At 33.7% G+C, this 24,326-nt stretch overlaps 1 protein-coding gene across 6 annotated transcripts; it reads left to right on the plus strand.

Moving 5' to 3' along the window:
* On the plus strand, positions 1–24,032 carry LOC130903571 (retinoic acid receptor RXR). 6 transcript variants are annotated; one of them, XM_057815755.1, is made up of 9 exons: positions 2,455–2,844; positions 5,535–5,731; positions 10,723–10,993; positions 17,443–17,547; positions 19,046–19,244; positions 19,307–19,515; positions 21,795–21,928; positions 22,012–22,195; positions 23,699–24,032. In XM_057815755.1, the coding sequence occupies exons 2-9, from the start codon at positions 5,623–5,625 to the stop codon at positions 23,763–23,765; spliced, it is 1,278 nt and encodes a 425-aa protein (XP_057671738.1). In that variant the 5' UTR covers positions 2,455–2,844; positions 5,535–5,622; the 3' UTR covers positions 23,766–24,032. The 6 variants fall into 6 exon arrangements, with proteins under 6 accessions (XP_057671742.1, XP_057671738.1, XP_057671737.1 ...); XM_057815754.1 differs by having other exon boundaries at positions 2,460–2,600; XM_057815757.1 differs by having other exon boundaries at positions 2,485–2,844; positions 5,583–5,731.
* The last annotated feature ends 294 nt before the right edge of the window (positions 24,033–24,326 follow it).

A 24,326-nucleotide genomic window follows, 5' to 3' on the forward strand; every position in this document is an offset into this window, starting at 1 on the left:
GTAAGATCGATGATTTAGACTGCAGTGGCAGTGATAATAGATTAGGAAGGAATGGGCAAATAGAATACAGTTAATAAATTTGTTTTTAAATTGTTTTTGATAATTGAAGTAAACAAGAACTATTAAACGATTAATTTTAAAATTTGTGACCAGATAATATGATGCTTCGATAAAGTATCAAGATTTAGAAACTAGTACAAAATTGTGTTTAATATACGGCCATGTTTCTTAATGTGAAAAGTGTACTACAGTATTAGTAAGTGAAAAACTTGAATCAAACCCATAGTTTCAAGCTTAGGTAGTTGATGGACACTCTACGTAAAAATGGATTCGAATGATAGGGGTAAGTTTATGTTGATTCCGAAATTTTATGTCAAATTAACAATAGCTAAAGTCAGGGTCGAGTTAATTGGTTCAGTGACCGCGTTTCTTGTAAATCAAGGTAATTAGGTATTCCTAATTCTTATTAGCAATTATTTGTAATTCATAATTGATATGAAATTCTCTACTCCAAAATTATAGGACAGGTATTTCTATTATACAAATATGCAGCAAGTAAAAGTAGGATATGTAAATATAGATAAATAAGCGTAACTAGAAATTGCAACCATCCTGTATAACATAATAGAAATGTGTAAAAAATATACAAAACTATATATATGTATGTTTTTAAATGACATTTTTAAAAATATTAAACTGAATGATAGATATATTTTATAACTATATATCCAAAATCAAAATTTCCACTTTACTCTTATTCTGTTATTAACTATATCCACTGAGATGAATCTGAAACAGCTGAAGTTTAGTCTTCGAATCAGTGCCCATAAAACAATACATTTTTTGAATTACTATCAATTCACCAAGCTTTAAACTTTGGAAATAAACAGCTCTTGTGTTTTATACATTAAATTACCACATGAATCTCTAATTCCAAACACTGTTATCACCATAACTTAATATGTGTACCTCTTTATGTGATAACATTTCCTTGTTTTCACTTTTGCTTCATTATTTAATTTAAAACGATATTCCAAAATGATATTTAATAAAGTGATATACTATACTCTTCATCAACTTAACCTCAAAAAATTGTGCAAAAGATACCGGCAACATAGTGTTAATAATAATAAAATTAAATATAGAGAAAGCGTATTGTAAGTGGAATGATACTATCGGAAGAGAGAGAGAGAGAGAGCATCGATTTCCATTCTCTCTCTTTCTACTTTTCTTCTTTGACGTTATGGCGATCAAATCAGAATAAAGTAGAGAGGGATAGAGAGTTGTATGCCGATGTTCTCTCATTCTCTATCAGCAGTTCGGGTCCACTTGAACAAGTCGCCATGCCTCGCTTTCTATATCTTTAATATTAACTCTATGAATGGTAATATTCAAAAAAATAATAAAGATCGTTAAAAAGGGCGAGATATCGCGCAATACAAAACAAGACACAATCTATTTTGAACAAAAACATGTCAGCTGATTGATTAATCCAAGATCTCCAATTTGTATCTTTATCCGTTTGGTGCAATTTTTATTGTATGTAAGTTGAATTTCTGGGGAAAAATCTAGTTACCTTTTAAATTTGTAAGGTTAGGAACTATACAAAAGAAAGTTCGGTTTTTGATAGACAAGTAATGACGCGTAATGTTATACAAGTGTCTTGGAAAACTTTACACACTTTTGTACAACGAAAGTTGTTGAAGTTTCCAATAAAGATCTGTGGTATTGAATTTTTTTACTCTACATATATCATTTCATGTACAATTGCTTTTAATACCATACCGTTTGTCTACACCAGTGTCATTATGGAAGGTTTTTGAACTGTCATTCATTGTATACAACTGGATACTTTTTTTCTCCACCAACGTGGTATTTGATGATTTATTTTAAAAGTAATATTGGATCCGTAACAAAGTTTTGATTTCTTTAAGTGCGCCCCGGGTCGATTTTAGTCTCGAGCCATATGTCATCTTAATCCATCGCTGCTCTCTATACTCCATAATCGTTTGTAGTAAATTTATCATTCTGGTTGGTTCACATACTTTTAACTTTGGAAAGTTGAAACCTCACATAAAAGAAGTTTCGGTTACTGACAAACACGTGTAATAAAAGAAGCTTTGAGAAATATCGAACGACGTGCAAGATTCATCATTTCCGATAATTTGACCTTGAAACCGATTGCATGCAATAAAAAAAGACACCAAACAGAAAAAACTGCATCAATGAGTTGAGCTTGTATATAGAAAAAGAGATAATACTATTTGCTCTAAAGAATAATAAGTTTTCCGTTAGCAAATAGTCATTTATTTTCACCTCTTTAATTGAATAATCAATCCTATAATTTATTTTTGTGTATTAGATATTTTGTAGAAAAAATAATTTGCTAAGTGAGTACATCTCTGGATATACTTCCTAGCCTTGTAGCAGGTGAATCGGAATGAACCGCGCCGTCTCGTTTTCTACCGCGTCGACTGGGATGTTAACATTCGAAATAAAAATCAGACGTTCCGCGACTTACGAAGTGAAACAGCGCAGTTTTTATGTTAACAATAATTTTGTGAAGGGCGATCAAGATAAATAGATAAAAATGTCTCGGGGTAAAAACATTCGATTTTTCTAATTTATACACAGTGGAGTAGATTTGTGTTGTGCAGCGGATATTGATAAAAGAAATATTATCAAATGTTGGCGCAATTGTTTTGACGGCGCGGCAGTCTGTTTATACCAAATATTTATATACTATTACTCAGTTTTTAGAGTTTTTTTTTAAAAGAAATTATAAATTTAGCGATAAATAAGTCGTGGAAAAAATGCAATAATAATTTCATCATTTTTATTAACGTTAGTATTTGTTTTGTGTGAAGCTTTACAAAATTTATTTCAGACAAAATAGATTAGCATATTATTTACAATAATTTTACATAAATTATTACTTTAGGATTGCTTTTAGGTTGTTTAAATACAGTGTAATACAAATGTATAGAGATAATAGTTACTTTGAGATTATTTTTTTTTTCATTTAGTACATATATTTTTCTAATTCATTACAATCTGCTTACGATCATTAAAAATCGACGTCGTTCAAATTTAGAACTACCTGCTGATTTGTCAAGGTCATTTTTCCCGAACAACAAGTTTACCACTTGGTAATTTATGTAATGCACAATTTATTCGCTCTGCTAATATTTTTTTTATGACGAACTATCAAATTTTCGAGGCCAATCCGCACCTGTCAAATTTTGAATCGACTTATTAGATCATTTTCTAAGTAGGGATTATGTCGAAATCGAATACTGCTACATTTGGATTGACAGTTATCTGGTAGACAGTCGGATATTTTTGCTATAGTTTTTTAAATAAATATCACAGCTTTTTTTTTGTATACTAAGATCCACAACCTACCAGATTATGTTCAAAATGTTGACGCGAAATGCTGTTACACACTTGGTTATACCGGTCAGTTTTAATTAACGCACTACAAGCAAGTGTTCAATGGTTTCTGATGTTTGTTGACACTTTCTGCATTTATCGGTTTGAGTGTTCGGATTCTTAATCACATTCTTTTTGTAGTTATTTGTGTTAATATGCCTTCGATCTCTGGAAAGATGGTTCCGCTTGTAATGGGTCTGGCGAGGCGAGGTTCAGAAGTAATCCTTATCCGCCGTTGATATAATTCGATTTGGTGTCTGATCTCTTGTAAAATAATTCACTTTTCGTGTGTGAAGATTGACAAGGTCAATTGAGCCTCTTCCACCCTATTTTCGGGGTAATGCTATCTATTTTAGGAATCCGAAGGGTTCACAAAAACAGATCTGGCATAGAGCCGGAATCATCTATCCCGGATACAAAGTATCAAAATGATTAGGCTCAGTTCACATCATTAAATGTGGCAAAATCCAATATCCTTCTGGATGTCCACGAAGGTGTTTTTTGGTAATACCAGTTTGGCAATGAATGGTCTTAGACACGACGCCGGTTGCTGACATAACAACTGCGACTATTTTCACATTTTCGCTGTGCTGCGTTTGTTTAATCTCGATTGCGAAGATCCGCGTGTTTTACCAATTTTTTCTCGTGTTTGTTAAAAATATTGTGAGTGTTGACTATTTTATTTAACAACTCTACATCTCCCGCTCTTCAGCTCTCTCTATCAATTCAGTTGACACTTACAATTTCTGTCGATTTTTCCATTTTTTTCGCTTATGAGCTTCTCCAAGGTCTTCCCGTTTTCTTTTTCAGTTTTCCATTCGGTGACTTGCTTCAGTAGTCTCATAGGCGCCAATCTCTCCCCACATCAGACCAATTGATATCTTCCACTATTATCTGATTTTTCCGGATTACGATCATTTCCATAGTCTCCAATATTTTCTCAATTATGAAACTAACATGCATTATTCCTTGATTTTAAATAAATAAAGATACAATAATAATGTATATAGTAACAAATAGTACACTGTTAAAAATTTTAGGTAGTTTTAACGCACGACAATTTAGTAAATTTACTAAACAAAATAATTCAATTCAGGTTGAAAAAATTAGTAAACATTTTCTAAAATTTACTAAGCAGTACTAGAAAATTTGATTATTACTATACAGGGTGTCCCACAACGAGTTAAAACTATCTGTATATGGCAAAATACTTATAATAAAATCATGAAAATTTTTACGTTTGGGTTTTCGGATACGATCTTCTTAACTAAAATATTTTAAAAGATGGTCGACTTCCGGTAGAACCGTAACTGTAACTTTTTTATTTTTAATTGGAACACCCTGTATATTAAGTTTACTAAAATTTTATGTAGATTTCAAAAATGTAGAACCGGAAGTCGGCCATCTTTGAAAATATTTTAGTTAAAAAGATCGTATCCGAAAGCCCAAACGTAGAAACTTTCATGATTTTACTATGAGTATTTTGGCATAGTCTTAACTCGTTGTGGGACACCCCGTATAATTTTGTCATTTCAATCAAAGATTCATCATAAGTATGCTCATTGAATTCATTATGCAGTGTTGCAACTTTATCACTCAATTAACTTGAGCTCAGTTTGAAAAACAAAATATATATTTTTATTCACTATAAAGTATCTGTTTCTGACAAGCTATTATGATATAGTTGTGATTTATTCCAGGTTTTATTTTTACATAAAATCCCCGTCTTCTTCTAAATCTGAAACTCACTAAATTTATTTGAAAATAAATGCTTAAGTGTTTTAGACTCAAGCATAAATACAAACGGCGTAGCTAGCGCCATCTCTCACATGTTTCCATCACATTTTTTTTGTAATTCTACAATGAAACATAGTAAATCAACATCTAGAAATTTTGTATAATACTCAAACATTGTTATTGAAAAATAATTAGCAGTTAAGTATAATTACTTTCCAAATATATTGAAAAATCGTAAAATTACACCAAGTGTTAGTAAATTTTCTCAATTGTCTATGAAAATCACTCAAATTTAAATTCACACACACTGATTAGTAATTTTATGTTTCTCAAAACAATGGTAATTTTACAAAAAAATTTTACAGTGTACGAAAAGTTGCTGAACACCAAAAATTTTATCTGTGAACAATTAGGTGCATTGTGTTAAATATTGTGAAAAGTGTAAAATAAATCATGATCAAAAAGGAAAAACCCATGATGTCAGTAGCTGCTATTATACAGGGCCAAGCAGAACATTGGAGCAGAACTCTAGCTGGTTTTGGGAATTCGCATGTATCTTTAGGTTAGTAAATTTTAAACCTGAAGCTACGTATTTATCGTGTCAATATTTTGCATGACCTTATTGGAACATGTGAATTTTTTATACAAACATTTAGTATTTTATATTTTTTGAGTATACTTGTACAATTCGATACTTTGACTTACCTGGAATTTTTATTTATAATTTAGTGATGTTCGAATTTTGACATTGACACTAGCACTATATATGAAGAAAAGAAAGGTTGGCAATGGTATAGGTAGTAGTTGAAAACTTTCTGCACGTGCGCACTCCACTTGCAGAAATTGAAACTTTTATCTTTCATATCATCGTTAGATAACTATTTATTCAGATCCACGGCGAAATTTTTGCGTGGGAACAATTTGAATCCAAAGGAGTTCTTGAAAATGGAGTGCGCCATTTTTTCGACGATCTTGCTGAACGTTGGGCTAAAACCATTGAACTCGATTGGCTATACTATTTAGATTTCCTTAGTCCTAAACTGTGGTGAACCAAGGAGCACAGTGAATCATTTGATATTTGTTTCTTTTTCTCTTAAGCCAATACTACACGATGCGTCAAATGTTTTGGCGTTCCAACGTTGGCTAAACCTTGGACGAAGGCTGAAACCTTACCTAAACTTACCTAAAGAAATGAGGGTGATGGAAAAGAGAATCCAAGAAGAACATATATTCAGGTGGGGGATAAAAGCCGTGTAAACTAGTGTAATAAAAAATCGTGGACGTTCATGGATAATCACATTGTTAACGATGTTTTTTTATTGTTCACCATGTAATTTCTCATTCGGATTTATATTTTATTATATCCAAGGTTAAAATTATAGCGAATATTTTGAGTGCGGAACTGACGAAAAGTAATTTGAAAAAACAACAACTAATAGACATTACAAACTTATTATGTTGTTTACCTTGAAAGATCTGCGTTTGTGTGCTAAAATTTCTAATGCCCTTCAATTTATTTTCTGATTAATTTGATGTTATGTTCTGTTAAAAAAATAATAAATACCTAAAGAGATGTCAAAATGGCATCAGATAAAAGTTAATTTATATACAGGGTGATTCATTAAGAATGTCCAATCTCTGAACTGTAGATTCTAGACCTCAAAAGATGATGATTCTGCTCAACATTCGTTATGCAAATATTGCTAGTTTCCGAGATAGGGGGTGTTCAAAATTTGAATTTAAATTTTTATTTTCGCAATAATTTTTCATGTTTTCACAATTTCTCTTTGAAAATTAGCAATTTTACGTTTTTCGGCATGAGGAATCATAATTTGCACTCTAATTTAACATTGTTAATAGAGGGCGCTAGTTACACTTGTTTGTGTTAATTAAATCAAAGTAAACTTTTTTTGGGCTAAACTTACAACTAAAATAATAAAAAAATATTAAAAAGCGTTAAATTCTACAAAAAAAAGTTACTCTTCTTTGAATCGTGTAACTCAATCGGTTATCGAGTTATTTGCTTCTAAAAAGTACAATAAATTTTAATTTTTTCATAAAATTTTATTATTCCTTATTCCTGTTATTCCTTAAATATGTAACAATAACAAATTATGATTCCTGATGCCAAAAAACGTGAAATTACCAATTTTCAAAGAGAAATTGTGAAAAAATAAAAAATTATTGCGAAAATCAAAATTTAAATTTAAACTTTGAACACCCCGTAGGTATCTGGTGGTAGATTCAGTTATAAATGGACTCAAAAAATCTGAGTCATTTTGCTTAAACCGCGTCAATAAAGTTTGAGAAATGTTCCGAATGCGATTTTGGTGCAAGGTGAACAAGTCTACGGCCATGCTTGAGTCCTGGTCGCGGCTTCACGAACGCTGTGACCAGGTCTCAGTGATTTATTGAATTTATTGTTATATAGGTGCCCATCATGCTTACGACCAACTGATTTTGAAAACGCTTTTATGAGCGTTTTTACACCGTGACAAATACGCTAACCAAAGTTTCTTATTTAGATGGTCATGTTAGCGTTCCAAACGCGGCGTTCGACTTTCCAACAGCAATGTATTGACCACGTTTCATTTAGTCTGTTGACGGGCTAATTTGTAAATTTGGTGAATTTTTTCGATGAAATCGTTGCTTTTCGCCGTTCTTTGCTGTCTCGTCGGCAGTCCACGTTTAAATTCAGCTGCCTAAAATTTTGCGGTCGTGAATGATGGTGCAAAGTATCCGTACAAAGTGGCGTATTGCCATATTTCTCAACTTGCCGATACATGCCGAATTATTTCAGGTTGAAATCGGAAAGTTTGCAGACAACCCTCGTATTTTAAATCATTATATTTTTTCATACGAAAATTGGGTAGACTTTTGCATTCCTATATCATCACGTCTTTAGTCGGAACAGACAAAAAACTAAAACTTTTATTTAAAATTGTTTGTGGGCGTCATAATTTAATAAGAACCACTGTATATTAGCAATCATGATTTTAATTGTTGTAAATATTTGTTTATGGCCTTTTTGTTGGAAGACGACAAAGTGAACTTTAGATTAAGAACACAGACAGAAGATAATGTTGTCGGCCTTGACTTATTTGTGAAGAGATGCAAATACACGATAAACGTCATTATACTAAATTTCGAAAAGATATATATCCCACAAAAATCAGTTTTGGTAAACAATAAAACATAAAAGGGAAGTAGATAATGAAAAAATTCCTTAATTGCTTACGAATTTTGTAAAGAGCGAACCTTAAATAGAATTGATTGGCCTGTTGTGAAATTCAGTGCAAAACAACACGCGCCCGCCTTAAAAAAATATCAAAGATTGCACAAAGTCGCTTGAAGGTCAGGAAAACAATCGGTTTACTGCAACACCGATCATATTAAGTTATTTGGAATCTCCTACGTGTTCCATATATATTTGCAGTGGTGTTTATTGTAGGTGAAGTCCGCCCATACATAAAATGAAACAATTAGTCGACTTCAAAATATAATATGACTGAACAGAACCGTATTTTGGTTAAGTTTTAATAATTTTTGGCCGCCAAACAGATAAATTCAGATAGTAAAGATGAATTATTATGAACATCTCCAAAATAAGACAAATAGCCATAAAAAAATAGTACTTTTTGTATATTTTAGCACTAACTGTTGGTTTCGGGATTCACGACTAGTGCACGTTGTCAATATGCCACCTATCATCGACTGTACTACGTTCCATGTATGGGGTATGAGGAATACAACCGACTAGATAGGCGCTGCCACACATTACTTATTTATTTGAACTATATCTAACGCTGTTGTCTCTTACTTAATTTATATACACACTTACACTAAATGTTAATTAACGTATCACAACTTTTATAATTTATTTAAATCAACGGTTAATTTTTACTATTTCCTTCCGACTTTGAATTATAAACTGACTTTTCGCTGCTAAACAAGCACGTATTTATATCCGAAAGGAATTTCTCGAATAATTCTAGAAAGTAAACACATAATTGAAAAGGCTTTCGTAGAAATTGGTCCAAACAATATAAACAAATCGGGCGCCGTGATAAAAACATGTAGGAAAACATATCAAACGGTTTCCGTCTCACTCTCACTTTTATTTTGAAATAATCAAGCAGGGCCGGCTTCACGGTCCATGTTGTGGATGATTTCGTAACATTACAATAAAAAATGCTTCAATACAAAGTATAGTTTCTATAGACTTTATACTACATGTCAAAAAGTACACTCAAAATAATTGAGTTATACATTAGATGAATTAGGGCGTAAGGTTGTGATTCTAGCTAGCTAAAACTTTGACCTATTGATCTATTGTGTACCCGGGACCGTTCACTAGTCAAGTAGCAACGTCTTTGTGAAGCCTGCTACTCGTCTGAGGGCTATTGGGCTTAACCCGTAGTTTTTATTCACGGATTCCCTCGCACTCACAAACGAGGTGCTGTCAGGGGTTTTTCCGATGTTCTTCAAATGGTAGTTCACTAAATAGTGTCTAGTAAGCATACCAGTAATGAATGAATAATTGAAATGAAATGGCCTTTTGGGAACACTTGTTAGAATAGGAAAAAAATCTTGTGGATTGCATCAGGCCTGGGGTCATATTCCATGTTTCTGATTCCTTCTCGTTTTCTCACTTTGTTATGACCATGACTTGATGGCATTTTGAAAGGTTGTGGTATTACGAAAGGAATTGTTCCGCCTTTTGAATCGGTATAAAGAATTATTACATGCGGTTCTTAAACATCAATTAGAGAAACATTACACGGATATCCTGCCCAGTTATGACTTAAATTCTCACCACTCACCTATTATCGCAACACGACTCTTAAACAGATTGAGATGCATGCACAACGAAATTAATGAAGCAGTTGATTTGGAGATAAGGCTTAAAGATCCAGAAGAAATCGAAAGGGCAACAGATTGTTTTAGCTAGTAGTCAACTGCTACACGAAACAGAAACAAAGACGTCTTACTCGAAATAAGCGACAGTCCCGGGCGAGATGGTTAAGGAGCCACGCTCGTGCAGATAAAATTATAATCGACTTAGTCATAAATCGAAGAAAAGAAACTGAAAGAAATGAAGGATGTGCAATTTCAATAAGGAAAACAATAAAAAATTCAAAAAGGCTTTAGATACGAAACCTTTCCATTCAGACTCTATAAAGCAGGATCTTGGAATTCTCTTCCAAGTTCAAAGAAAATCCTCCGTAGACTCCGGAAGTGTGTAGAAGTGCAAGATGTTTATTTACAACATTCATTATAGTTTTTTTTGTTTTTATTTAATAAGTTGTAGGTTAACCAACTCAATTATTCTACATTTCGATTTTTCCTCATGTAATTAACACGATGACAGTATACAGTTCAATTAGAAATTTCTTTTCATTGAATAATTACAATTTTCTTCAGAATGTCTCTTTATGGCGAACGGTTTCCTTGGGATGTACAACGATCTAGAAATCTACAAATCTCTTAAACCATGAATTTTATCGAGTTTAACATGTCCCGATGATTTTTTAACTTAATATTTATTTACAGCACTTAGCATCGACCCGAATCTTTCTATGGGTACTTTAGGACCGCAATCTCCGCTAGAAATCAAACCAGACGCATCTACGTTAAACCAATTTAGCCCTCAAGGACCAAACAGTCCGGGATCTTTCAACCTTGGCCATGGTAATTTACTGAGTCCCGCAGGATCACAGAAAGCTAACTCGCCATATCCTCCCAACCATCCCTTAAGCGGTTCTAAACACTTGTGTTCAATATGTGGAGATAGAGCTAGTGGGAAACATTACGGGGTGTACAGGTAATTAGAAGCTTTAAAAAATTCAAGTTTCGCTTCGATTTCAGTACATAAATTTACCAAAAAAGTTTAACGAAACGTTGAGGTTACAATAATATTTTTTCAAATAAATATGAATAGAACCATTAGTGAAAATGACTTCGCTTACATCAATTTTAATGCTATAAAAGGTATTAACAAAACTAATAAAGGCATCAATTCACAATTAGTACTGGAGTTCGTTCCCTCCATCCCTTTTCTCTTTCGAACTGTGATAATGAACTATTATAAACTTTTTCACTAGTGGTAACAGTTGACGTTACCAGATAACTGAAACCATTTATTAAGAGGTTTGCTATTTAAGTTTTGAGATGTGGCAATACTGATTTGAATATGTCAAATCTGACATTGCCTTCTTTAATGGTGAACGTACTCAGAACGTGTTGTCATACGAGTGCTATTTCAGTTGTTTACAGATACTCGAAATATTCATCTTGGTCAAAAAATGGAATTAAACCGCGAACTTTTCGATTTTCTATGACTTTCGACATGGATTAAACCAACAGGAGTGTGCTGATCAAGCTGCTTCGACTTTTGGTGATGAAGCGCCATCTCCAAGAACCGTGTTTCGCTGATTTTACAAATTCAGACGCGCTCGCACTTCGCTACGGGTTGAATTACGTGAAGGTCGTCCAAAATCGGCTGTTGTGCCAGAAAACATCGATGATGTGCGTAAATTAATATTGCAAGATCGTCACGTGACATACCGTGAGATTGAGGCAATACTTGGGCATTAGTTCCACTCGTATACATTCAAAATTGCGTGAACGTTTGGTTGCCAAAAAGATTTGTTCTCATAATTTGACAATCGCTCAAAAAAAGCTCCTATCGATCAATGCAAAGAAAGGATGAAAAAATTCAATCGCATTACTTCAAAAGACGTCTATAAGATGATGACAGGCGATGCATCATGGATCTGTGCATATGAACGAAAGTTGTTGGTGCACGAAACACTGGAAATTACGCCATTCCATTAGAGCAACGGTCAATTTTGAATGGTACACCAGCATTTGTTTGCCAGATGTGTTCGAAACAATCGCAAAAAACGAATCATTTTCCACCACGACAACTCTTTAAACACTTTTCCCTGCTCTACTCCATAGCTACGTACAGTTAAAACACCACAAAAGCAACTAACGTTCAAAATTGAACACCAGCGAACGAATAAATTCTCTTTTAGCAAGTCCCGTTTACCGACAAACCTCCGAAAATGTTTTAAGCGTTATGCTCTGTTCGGCGCAACGTACCGACTAGACGAATTTGATAGAGCGCGCGCGGCGCGTTTGGTTCATTCGGATTGTTTTGTTGCAAGTGAATATACCTACCAATAGAATACAATAGGCTATATTCCGAATATTAAGGGCCTAAACCCACCAGAAAGAAGGTACCCAACCCCATGTTTTTCCATATAATTCAATTGTCTGAGAATTTTTAGTCGTCCCACGTGGGATGGCGGGGGGTGGAGTGTGGTGGTTTGAGTGTGCGCGCAGACAATTGAATTAAATGGAAAAACATATTCGACACGTGGCGTGGAGTGGCGTGGAGAGTTGCCAGTGGGTTTCGGCCCTACATCTTTATATTATATTTATTAACTGTCTTTATAATTAAAATCGGTATAAATAGCTACCGATTTGTAACAATGTCAAACGAAATAATTCATTTTGTGACAGTGAAAAAAATAATTCTAATACCGTGACCGTGGCCTCGCATTCGCGTATTACATCACGATTAGTCGTACCGACCTTGAAATAATAATAAAATGTACGATACTCAATGCGACGAACATTGCAACTGACTAAATGTCATGAGATTTCAAACACTGATATATCTCCCTGTGGGATCATGTACAAAAAAGACGTATATATATATATATATATATATATATATATATATATATATATATATATATATATATATATATATATATAATATCGTGTGATGGAAAAAGTAGATCTTAAACACGAAGCATATCTATTATAATTATGCACGAACAGGAACGGATTAAGTCTATAAGTGGTTAGAAATTTGGATATATTTGGTGTTTTAAATAAATTAAAAATTTGTACTACCACGGGGTGTGGGCGGTTAAAAATAAGACTTTGTTTTATTTTTATAAATTATATTTTTGTTCCCTCACCCACCGAGCCATAAATGTTTGCACTTCTGAAATTACCACTTACTTAATCTTGAAACATTTCTTTCGTATTTAAGGCATACTGAAGTTGAGTAACTACTTTGGCCCCTTTTACACAGCAGTTTCCATTCTTTCCTATCCTTTGTCTTTCATTTCCCGCCATCTTATTCCTGGATAATGGCCCCAATATTTTCTAAAACTCTTGACTCACGAATGTTCTGCTTCAAATCAAGTCTTGTTATTGGTTAATTCATTTCTAAGAAATCCTCATAATAATATAACAGCTGGAGATAAATCTGGGCTGTAGGAAGGCCAGGGAATATCACCTCTGTGTCTTAAAGGGATATAGTTTCAAGTTGTGTCAGCTCCTTCGAAGTTTTCAACAATGATTTGATTAAATTTACACTCGGCCATTGATTACTATTGTGTAATTAGTAATAAGATCGAAATACCCATCGAGTAATGACGTAAGAATCATTTTTTTTATTAAATGTTTTTACACCGAACGTGTGTTGGTTTTCTTCGAAGTAATGTATATTCTTCCATTCTGGCTATATGCCCTAACCAATGCATTTATTCTTCTTGTTCCTCCAAAAATTTATCTTAACACTCCTATCTCCCATGCCTTTAGCCTTTTTTCCTCTTTCTTATTTATGTCCCAGGATTCACTAGCATATAACACCGTAGGTTGTATAACTGTCCGGTAAATTCTTAGCTTCGCTACTCTGGAAATATCTTTGGACCTTAATAGGTTTCCATATTAATTTCTTAGGTATGGCAAGTTTTGCTAGAGCTTGGTACAGGTGTTTTCTTAATATTGAATCATATGCTTGTTTAAAGTCGAAAAATAATAGCTTCGAATTCAGCCACAGTTTTCTTCTTTCAGCTCATTCTAGACGTTCGCCGTTTTATCTTCCATAGTTTTAGCCCTAAATATGTTTTAAATGCCAATAAGGTGAATGGTTCAACGCTGGGATGTTGAACTTGGCTGGAAACTTCTTCTTCTGCGTCAATTCATTTCGCATTGATTAGGTAGAGGACTCAAGACTTCTCTTTCCACAACTCTAGTCGCTTTTTTTATATCGATTCGATAAGAATCCTATGATTTGGAAACTTTACTAATTCGAGCTTTTTTTGGCTTTTGGTGAAATGTTTAACGTATTATCAATTATTGTTATTATCCTTTGGGGTCAATTTGGGTCATTTCAGTAGCATTCAAAGTATCAGTACAAACATCTTTACACGCACTTTTTGCCTGTTAAATTTATCGTACGGATTCATTATCAATTGACATAGTTTTAGGTTGAGTTTTGACGTGGAAGGGCGACCCAGATAATAATCATCTTGAACGTGCAATAAACATACACTTATACACTTCTTTCAATAAATTGTATTTTGATTTTTTCCGTGAAATCGTTGATAAACTGTCATATTTAAGAATAAAAGAACTAAGATGCTAATAAGGTGCCGCTATACTGATTTGTTTACATTAGCGAGCAGTACTGCTTTCGTATCAGATTGTTTCATGGTAACAACTGTTGGTGGCTGGGGTTTGTCGTATTTACACTTTTCCTGTAACACATTCAATCACGTTATTTGAAAGCCAGATCTCGTATTTTATTCCTGAATTGTTTTAGAGCCTATAGAGCCCATGGGATCTGTTTTCAGTATGTTTGTTTTACTGATTGGTTGTCTTCAATCAGGTTACTTCGAATTAATTGATTTCATTGGATTTCTACGGAAACTGCTTGCTCGATTTCTATATACGACGTCTGGATATTAAATAACGAGACTACGCGCCTATAGGGCGCCCTAGATGTATAGGGTATTATAGTATTTGTGCAGTAGCGGTTTTAAACGAAATCCACGTATGACGAAAAACAGGAGCAACGTATCAATCTCAAATTTTTCCTTAAATTGAAAAAAACTCCGACTAAGTTCTATAAATTGTTGCAACAGATCTATGGGGACAATTCTCTATGTCGTGCGCGTGTTTTTGAGTGGTGTAAGCGCTTTAGTGAGGGCCGAGGGTTCCAGAAAGTTAGACTGTCAACCAGACTTACTATTTGTCAGTTTTGGCAACACTGCGAGAACGAGTTCGTAAAAAATGACCCGATTTTGCACCAGGACAACCTACCTGCTCATAACGCGCTATCTGTTAAGCAGTATTTGACCAGTAAGCGCACTCTAGTATTCCAACATCCGCCGTACTTACCAGATTTGGCACCGTGCGACTTTTTTTGTTTCCGAAGATAAAATCTACTTTGAAAGGGAGCCGATTTGAGTCGATTGAAGCGGTAAAGTAAAAAACGGCGGAGCTCCTAAAGGCGCTCACCAAAGAAGACTTCGTTCGGAACAATATGTTTATTATATTGACCAAACTATTATTTATGGAATTTGACCTTGATTTTTACGTGAGATAACTTTCATTCAATCAATGTTTTAGTCTTTCTTTATGCGAATAAACTTTCTATTTCGGCAATTTTCATTTCCAATCTATTATCGTTAAACAACAATTATTAGAAAAATTCACAGCCTAGAGACTGTTAATGATCTGGTCATAAACGAATTTCGAAAAATCAACAAGTACATCGCCTTGAAAAATTCACACACAATGTTTAATCTAGTGAATTGCTAACGTACTATGAAAAATAGCTAAAAATATAGGACCTTGGGGTCTTGAATGTTGGATTAGTTTTCTAGATAAAAAACTTGTGATGTAAAACATTAAGCGTTTCTGAAATATCTTATTACAACGTATTCTCCCTTGTCTATCTTTCCATTTTAACCCCATCTTATTTCGTGAAGACGTGCTTCGTATTCTCTAAATTTTCTTTTTATTGCAGTCACCCCCATATCATCTTCATTGTTACTGTTTATAAATTTTCTGTTTTCGTGTGATTTTTTTTATTCTCTCTTTTTGCTCCTTGCCCTTTCTCTTTGATTCCCCAGTTTCTGTCTGTATTTCCTTGAATTAATCTTTATCTAATTTCTCCACTGCTTCAAAATTTCCGATTTTTTTGTACCCTCCATTTCTATATATTTTTTTGTACAACTGCCATGAAAGTGCCACTTTAAATGACAGTCAACAGTGTTAAAAGTGATTGTTTACGTCGAAGCGTGTTAAAAATAATTTATAACGCGTTTTTGTTATTATTTGAATTTTAAAATTCATTTTTAAGTATAATGTCATACCAAATTCGACTATATTATAATCAAAATATTGTTATATTCGTTTCTCAAACTTGTTCGCTCACAAAATAAAACATCACTTTTAAGCATTTTTATATTTTAATTCGAATTCCGCGCTCTAGAAAGGGAATCTTGAGAGGTTATGTTGGTAACACTGATCGAGACTTTGGTCAGACAGATGTAAACACAATAAAGATCGTTTTGAAAAAGTTTTTTTTTTTAATTTATTCTGGCCATCCAAGAAAGAAGTTTACACATTTAATACAAATATCATACATTTTTGCTCTATTTTGATAATAAAATAAGCGAATTTGAATGACATTGGACTTTAAAATACAAATATTCAAATAATCACTGTCACTTTTAATGGCAGGTGTACTAACAATACTTATCCTCTCTCATAACCTCCTTATGTCATTTACATTTTCAACCACTTTAATTTGTACTTCAAGCTTTGTCATGACAGTTTTGAAATGTTATAATATCCTCATTAAGGCTTCTGCAATTCCATGAATCACCAGGTTACAATATTCTCGAGGGCTCTTCAGAACAGCATCCTCGAGACCTGCATAATCAAGGCCAAGTGACAGGGAAAAGAAGAATAACCTCTGGGCAATCTAAAAAGACAGCTGATCTACGACAAACCGGCGACCGTGGGGTAAACAATTGAATTACCTGCATGTACCCGTGTTGTTTTGGTGAGAGTTGTTTTGTTTTTTTTTTGTTTCGTGGTGTTAAAAGGACTTCATAAAATCTTTTTAGATCTTTGTTAGTGAAAGCTTTAGGTGGAGGCGCTTCAGTTAGATTCCTGCTCATTTTCCACAAGTTTCCAATATACTTGCGTTTCAGATTATATTTACCGCATATACGTTTTAGGGAAGAAGTTTCGCCGTTTGTTAGTAGCAATTCTTTAAAAAGCGAGGTTGCAATAAAACTGTGAATAATTAGGTCTAAAATCGAACAAATAACCACACAAAAACGGCAAAAGCATTTGTTTACCCCACAGCGGTTACTTTTAAGTGGATATCAGCTGATTTTGACAATTTGTTAGATTGTTCAGTATTTTTTTGCAATATTTATATTTCAGTTGCGAAGGATGTAAAGGATTTTTCAAAAGAACTGTGAGGAAGGATTTATCGTATGCCTGTAGGGAAGAAAAAAATTGTATAATCGATAAAAGACAAAGAAACAGGTAAGTGTTTCAGTTACTATCCATTTTTTTTTCATTAGCTTCCAATTCTGTTGAAAACTGTATTAAATTTTTGATTGTACGCCGGTGTATCGTTCGGAGACCGCATAAGCTCTTATATGAGTGGAAGAGCTCCTGCTCTTCTTAGTTCTTGAAATTTTCAAAGTTTTGGATGTTAATATTTATACTGAACACACTGTTTACTCTACCACTACACTCACACAATTATTACACTAGTTTATTTACTGTTTACCTTCAATCTCTGAAGACGATAAGTTGGTTATCGAAACGGGCGTCAGACAGTGTAATTGTCAGTTTTGGTTTAGTGGTAATCTAAACAGTGTGTTCACAATGGTACTCGGTGATATCTGACTTTGGCAATTTCTAGTATAAGACCAGTTGCACTTTTAAATAAACAAATGCATATCGAAAGAAAAAAAATCTTGAGAATTTCGAATTATATCAGTTTACTTAGTACTAATTATCTAATAGCCCTGCATTGAAAATTCTTCATTTGCTTTTAATTGAAATTGTTTTTTAATGAAATAACCTCACTAAAATGTCTGCCACCGGTGGTCTCACCTTACAATTTTGATATCATTGTTTTATTACTTACACGTATGATAATTTCAAAAGATGATTCCGAAAGAGAGCTAAATCAGAAGATCACTATGTCTACTCTATAAATCTTAACACACCACTCAATAAGTCGTGTGACTAACTAAGAAAAACACATTTTTTTGCCAAAAATCGATTTTATTCATCTGTAATCTCCAATACAATCATTCCAACGCTTCTTTAACCTCTCGAAGCCGTTCTTGTAGAAGGATTTATCTTTTGCTTCAAAATAGGCTTCAATTTCAACAATTGCTTCTTCATTAGAGCTGAATTTCTTACCGATAAGCATTTTGCTTATCTAAGCATGAGGAAGCTTTTCGAAATGGAATTCGTTCAATTGAACCATCGTTGCCATCGACTTGTGAATCGGTGCATTGTCTTGGTCAAACATTGGTTTTTACTTCGACATATTATTAAGGCCGTTTTTACTTGATTTTTGCATTCAAATAATCCAACAACTCTATGTAGTATTCGATATTTATTGCTCTCCATTTTGAAGATAGTCGATAAATAATATTCCGTGTGCATCCCAAAATACTGAAGCCATAACCTTCCTAGGTGACTGTTGTGTCTTTGGACGTAGAACATCGGTTGCAGATGATCGTTTTGATTCCGGAGTGAAGTGACGGATCCATGTTTCATCCTTTGTCACATATCGACGCAAAAAATCTGATTTATTACGTGTAAACATGGCCATATACTGCTCTGAATCATCATCACGTTTAAACTCACCAAACCAGTAACATATAGTTGGTACTTCATAGATTTGACAATGGTAGCTCCATCTGTGGATTAGTCACATGACTCATTGAGTGATGGTATACCTATTCCTTTGATTTATTAGTTTTTAATCTAAAATTTGGCTGTTGGTATCTAATTCAAGGTGTCAGTATTGTCGATATCAAAAATGTCTTGCAATGGGTATGAAGAGAGAGGCTGTGCAGGAAGAAAGACAAAGAACAAAAGATAGAGATACATCGGAAGTAGAATCCACTTCAAATATTCAAACCGAGATGCCTATAGAAAGGCTCCTAGAAGCAGAAAGAAGAGTTGAGGCTAACGATCCGGCCGGTTCACTTGATGTAATTATTGTTTTTACAAAAATCCCAAAATTTCTATTAACAGTTGGTATTTTTTTTTTCAGAATACGAATATCTGTCAAGCTACAAATAAGCAACTATTGCAACTAGTCGAATGGGCCAAACTTATACCACACTTTACCTTACTTCCAGTTTCAGATCAAGTGCTGTTGTTACGAGCGGGATGGAATGAACTTTTGATAGCCGCGTTTTCCCACAGATCTATACAAGCTCAAGAAGGGATCGTTTTAGCTACAGGACTTATAGTTAATAAGTAAGCATATACCGATAATGAAAATGAGACATCCATTGGCAATTGGCAATTTCGATTTGATTAGTTGAATAGTGAATGAGAGTGATGATGATAAAGATGTGATTTGGAACCAATAAAGGTTAGACTAGACAGTGAGAACCCTTGAAAACGAGTTGACTGGAAAATCCCTAGACCAAATTGTTTTAGGCGAGCTACAGTTTCCTTTGGAAAGATGTGTAGAAATTGGAACCGATGGATGCTCGGTTATGGAATCAGACAACATGGTTGCTGTGAAAGAAATCCAAAATACATCAATGACATCTCGTTACAACCATAAATTTAATTCGAGTATTTACCAATCTATTAAAATAGCCATCATTGAAAAAAAGAATGAAGTCTGGACTGCGAGCGGGCCAAATAAATTGCGTGATTTGAACCTCGTAAAGATTCTATTCTATCCGAGCAGTGAGGGGCCGTACATTAACATGCATAAAGGTTGAGTCGTATCAAAGAAAAACTAGGAATGATGTTCTAGAACCTCTGCGCAGTCAACGTCCCATTCTCGATAAAGACTAACTACGTGCGAGCGTTAAAAAATATACGTCCCCATACCATAATTGATCCCACAACAAATGGACATTGCTGGTCAATACACGCTTAAGTATGTCTCTCGTTTTGTCGTCGCCACACTCTTACACTGAGTCCGTAAGACAGAATCGAGATTCATCGGAAAACAATACGCGATCCCAATCTCCTATTATCCAAGAAAGGTATTCTCGTGCAAAATTCAACCTGGCATTTCGAGAAAGCAGCGTTCCAGTAGCTCTATTTCGAGAAGATGATCCAGCAGCATAAAGTCGCCTTCTAATTTCCACTCACTTTCGAAGAGAAACTGCCGTGACCGTTCAGTTTCTCAAAGCACTAGAAACGGTCATCTCTAGCTGTAGTTCCTGCCTCGTCCCGAATTAAGTCCTCGCTTAAGCAAACAATTCTCTTAGTACCGCTGGATGCCTTACTCTAGAGCCTTATACCAACGTTTCTCGCCGTTTCGCGCTGAACACGGCCATCTTCTAAAGCCGCTACAATACACGACCGTGATAATACATTCTTTTCTTTTTTTAAACGAGCTCATATTGAAGGAAAACTCAAACGGTTAAGTGATGGGTTGAGAGACGTGATGAAGCTTTACAAGTCGTTTCAACCTTGTCTTCAATTGAAGAAACCTTGGATGAAGTAAGTGACTGGAAGGATAAAAAGCAGAAATTCTATCAAGGGCTTTGTGTGACTCAGAGTTCAAAGTAGGTCTGTTTTGTTTGAGTGACGTTTTGGCACGTACGCTACGTTGACCTAGCAAAAGCTGATCACACTGTTTATACTAGCACTACACTAATATTCACAATTATACTGTCTAACGCGCGTTTCGGTAACCAAATTATCGTCTTCAGAGACGCGCGTCAGACAGTGTACTTGTGGGTGTTTCGATAACCAAGTTATCGTCTTCAGAGACTGAAGGAAACGTGCGTCCGACAGTGTAATTGTGAGTGTTGGTGTATTACTAGTTTAAACAACAAAGGTTCCAAAAAGTCCAGCTGAACTGGCAAAGCTGCACAAGTTTAAGAGATTCAATCATTAATTTAGAGACGAGCAGATCAGATACGAAATCTCATTTTGAAAATATTTTGTTGGACGTTAAGGAAATGGCTAAAACACTCAATGTTGACATTAAATAGGGACGATAAACTAAACCACGGGGACTATTTCAGGATACATACCATTTTTAATTAGTGTATGTGAGGATTAGATTTTTTTGGAAGTTTCAAATTGCTCGTACTACTTTCTGAGTCCATCTTGAAATGAACAAATGCTGAATTGATGGAACCCTTCAATGCTTCATCAATAGGTTCTTGTATTTCTCAAGTGGTAATGAAACTATGAAGTTAAAGGCAGAAGCTAGCTTACGACAACTAAAGTGGAGGTATGGGACATTTAGTATTGGCGAAATCCTTCCAAGCATTTCAACAATTGATGCCTTAAATGGCTGTGATAAATAAAAAAAAAATAAAATAATTTTAGAAACAAATTCAAAAGTTTCCATACCATAGAATATGTATTCTATCCGTGTGTACCTTGTAGAAATAGTTGCTAAAGGATACATATTGATTTGAAGGAAACATATTGATTTTTTGAAATTTTTACAGCTGTGTTACCCCTTAATTGTTGACGGGGACAGTAATTTAATTTTTAAGTTGATCACATCATGAATTAATTTTTATTAACGAACCTCAATTTTATTTCTGTAGGACAACTGCTCATTCCGTAGGGGTTGGTAATATCTACGATAGGGTATTATCAGAACTTGTAAATAAAATGAAAGAAATGAAAATGGACAAAACAGAATTGGGATGTCTTAGAGCCATAATACTTTACAATCCTGGTACGTTATTATTCTTATTTTTTTTAACTGTTTTTTTGTAATTATTTATAAAAATCTTGATGATTTGGTCATTTCTTTTTAAGACGTACGTGGTTTGAAATCAGTACAAGAAGTAGAAATATTGAGAGAGAAAATTTATGGTGTACTGGAGGAATATACTCGTACCACACATCCAAACGAACCTGGAAGGTTTGCAAAACTATTACTTCGTTTACCAGCACTGAGATCGATAGGACTTAAATGTTTGGAACATTTATTCTTCTTCAGGTAATTCTAAACTCAAGGGGTAATAGGGTTACATAGTTCTTCAATTCATGAATTGTAAAATTTTAAATGAAAATTCCGAAACTTTTTTTTAATAAAAATTAATCCAATATAAAAATTCTAAATCATCCATTCAGTCTATTTTGTGTTTCCAATTTTTTCAAGAAGGCATCTAATGTATGTAGGTTGCGTTTTGCTTTTGAACTCCAGTCAAAATTTGGATCATTTTCAACAAATTGGTCCATAATTTCAGTGTGGTCAAACTCTTTTTGACAAGCGCCTTCCAAAGTTCTTTTTGCTTTTGTTCGAACTCTTGCTCTTGCTTAAATCTGGCCAAATGTTCTTCCATACTCCTTTCAAAGATCTTTCAGTTATCTAATTCCAAAAAAGGATATAATGCCTTGGTCCACTGGTTGAATTAAGGCAGATAACCACTTCCACTGGAATGCATGTTGTTAAGTCTGATAAATTTGTCGGTTGCTTGTAGCATTATCAATTAATTGTAGTGCCCTTTGTTCAAGTTTTTTAATAACAGAAGGGCATAAATTTTCAGTGAACCAATCCTGGGAAATTTTAATGGTTATCAATGATTTTTTATTAGGTTCCCAAATTACAAGTAAAGTTGAATCCGATATGCCTTTAATCGCTCTTGGGGTATTGGAACGATGAGCTAGTGGTGGTTTTAATCTGAAACCTCAGTTTGCGTTACCACCCAGTAGAAGTGTTGAGCGATCTTTCGTAGCTTCAAATCCTTGTGCTCGTTTTTTTTTCGCGGGATAGAAATTTTCATTTTGGAATTTTTTTTTCGTAACAAGCCCATTTTATAAATATTAAAATCAATTCTGAAGGATAGTTTCTTTGTTGAATTTTAACCTACTGAATCTTAGAACAAACCCCCTTGTCGAAATAATCCAGTGAAAAATTCATAAAATTACATAACAAAAACAAACAATATAAATCACTTTTGACAGCACTGTATGTATCAATTGTTGAAGGATTTATTTTGGAATTTTTTACCCAAAAATAAGGGGTAATAAATAGAGATTTTAGTCGAGCATCAAGGCAAGTTTTATAGTATTCCGAGTTGTTGACGAGTAGATCAATTATAACTCATTATATCATAAAGGAAGCATTTTTTCGAAAAAATATGTAGAGACCTTATTTGTGCAAATTTTCACGTTCCACAAATTTGTTCATACATATTGTATTGAAATTTTGTAACCTTTTGTAAGTAGCGTTCAAAAACTGCTCGTATACCAAAAATCATTTCTGTTGGTTGTAGTATCAGGTTAAAACCCTTTGTTCTTAGACTATATATTCGGTATTTTTCAAAGAGATTCTTCAAAAAAATTATAGTATATAATTAAATAATGGTATTAAATATTTTCATAGTTTCAATACAATTTATCAATTTTTTATAACAAAAAAATTATAAAACACTATCCTAATCCTATTCCCCCCTAATTCTTAGATCCGTATGTAGTATTAATTTGTTTGGTTTTTTAGGCTAATTGGAGAAGTATCTATCGATACTTTTTTAATGGAAATGTTGGAAAATACTTCGGATTTATAAATACTATGTTAACAGACTGGCAATATTGGATATATTGTACAACGTCTAAAGTTCCGGATTATATTTGTGTTATTTGTTGAGTAGAATCATCTACACCAGTGTTACATTGAAATATAAATAAATCTACGTTAAATTATAAATGAAACTTCTTTCTTTTAATACTAAATTTTACATTTGTGTTATAATAAATGTTATATAATGATTTTATAAAAATTCCAGATTTAATGATTATTAGTATTAATGTAATAAAATATGATCATTAAATAATAGTAGTTTTATTCTTTATTGCAGAAATGAAATTTTGAATTCTTTCCCAGAATTGGTAAAAGTACAATAATTTCATAAATTCGAATCAATATCCTTGCTAGGTTCATCAAGTTATATCTTATCTTCAGGCTAACGAATGATGGTTGACCATATTCTTTGTAGTATAACTACTATTTATTATGAAAGAAAATAATGCATTAAACTTGGTTTCAATAATCGGACTACCTATGATGCTTCACATTCGAATTAATATAAGGCAAAAATTAGGTAATGATTAACAGATCCTATTGGTTC

This window comes from Diorhabda carinulata, chromosome 2 (genome assembly GCF_026250575.1).
Source record: "Diorhabda carinulata isolate Delta chromosome 2, icDioCari1.1, whole genome shotgun sequence".
Classification (NCBI taxonomy): Eukaryota; Metazoa; Arthropoda; class Insecta; order Coleoptera; family Chrysomelidae; genus Diorhabda; species Diorhabda carinulata.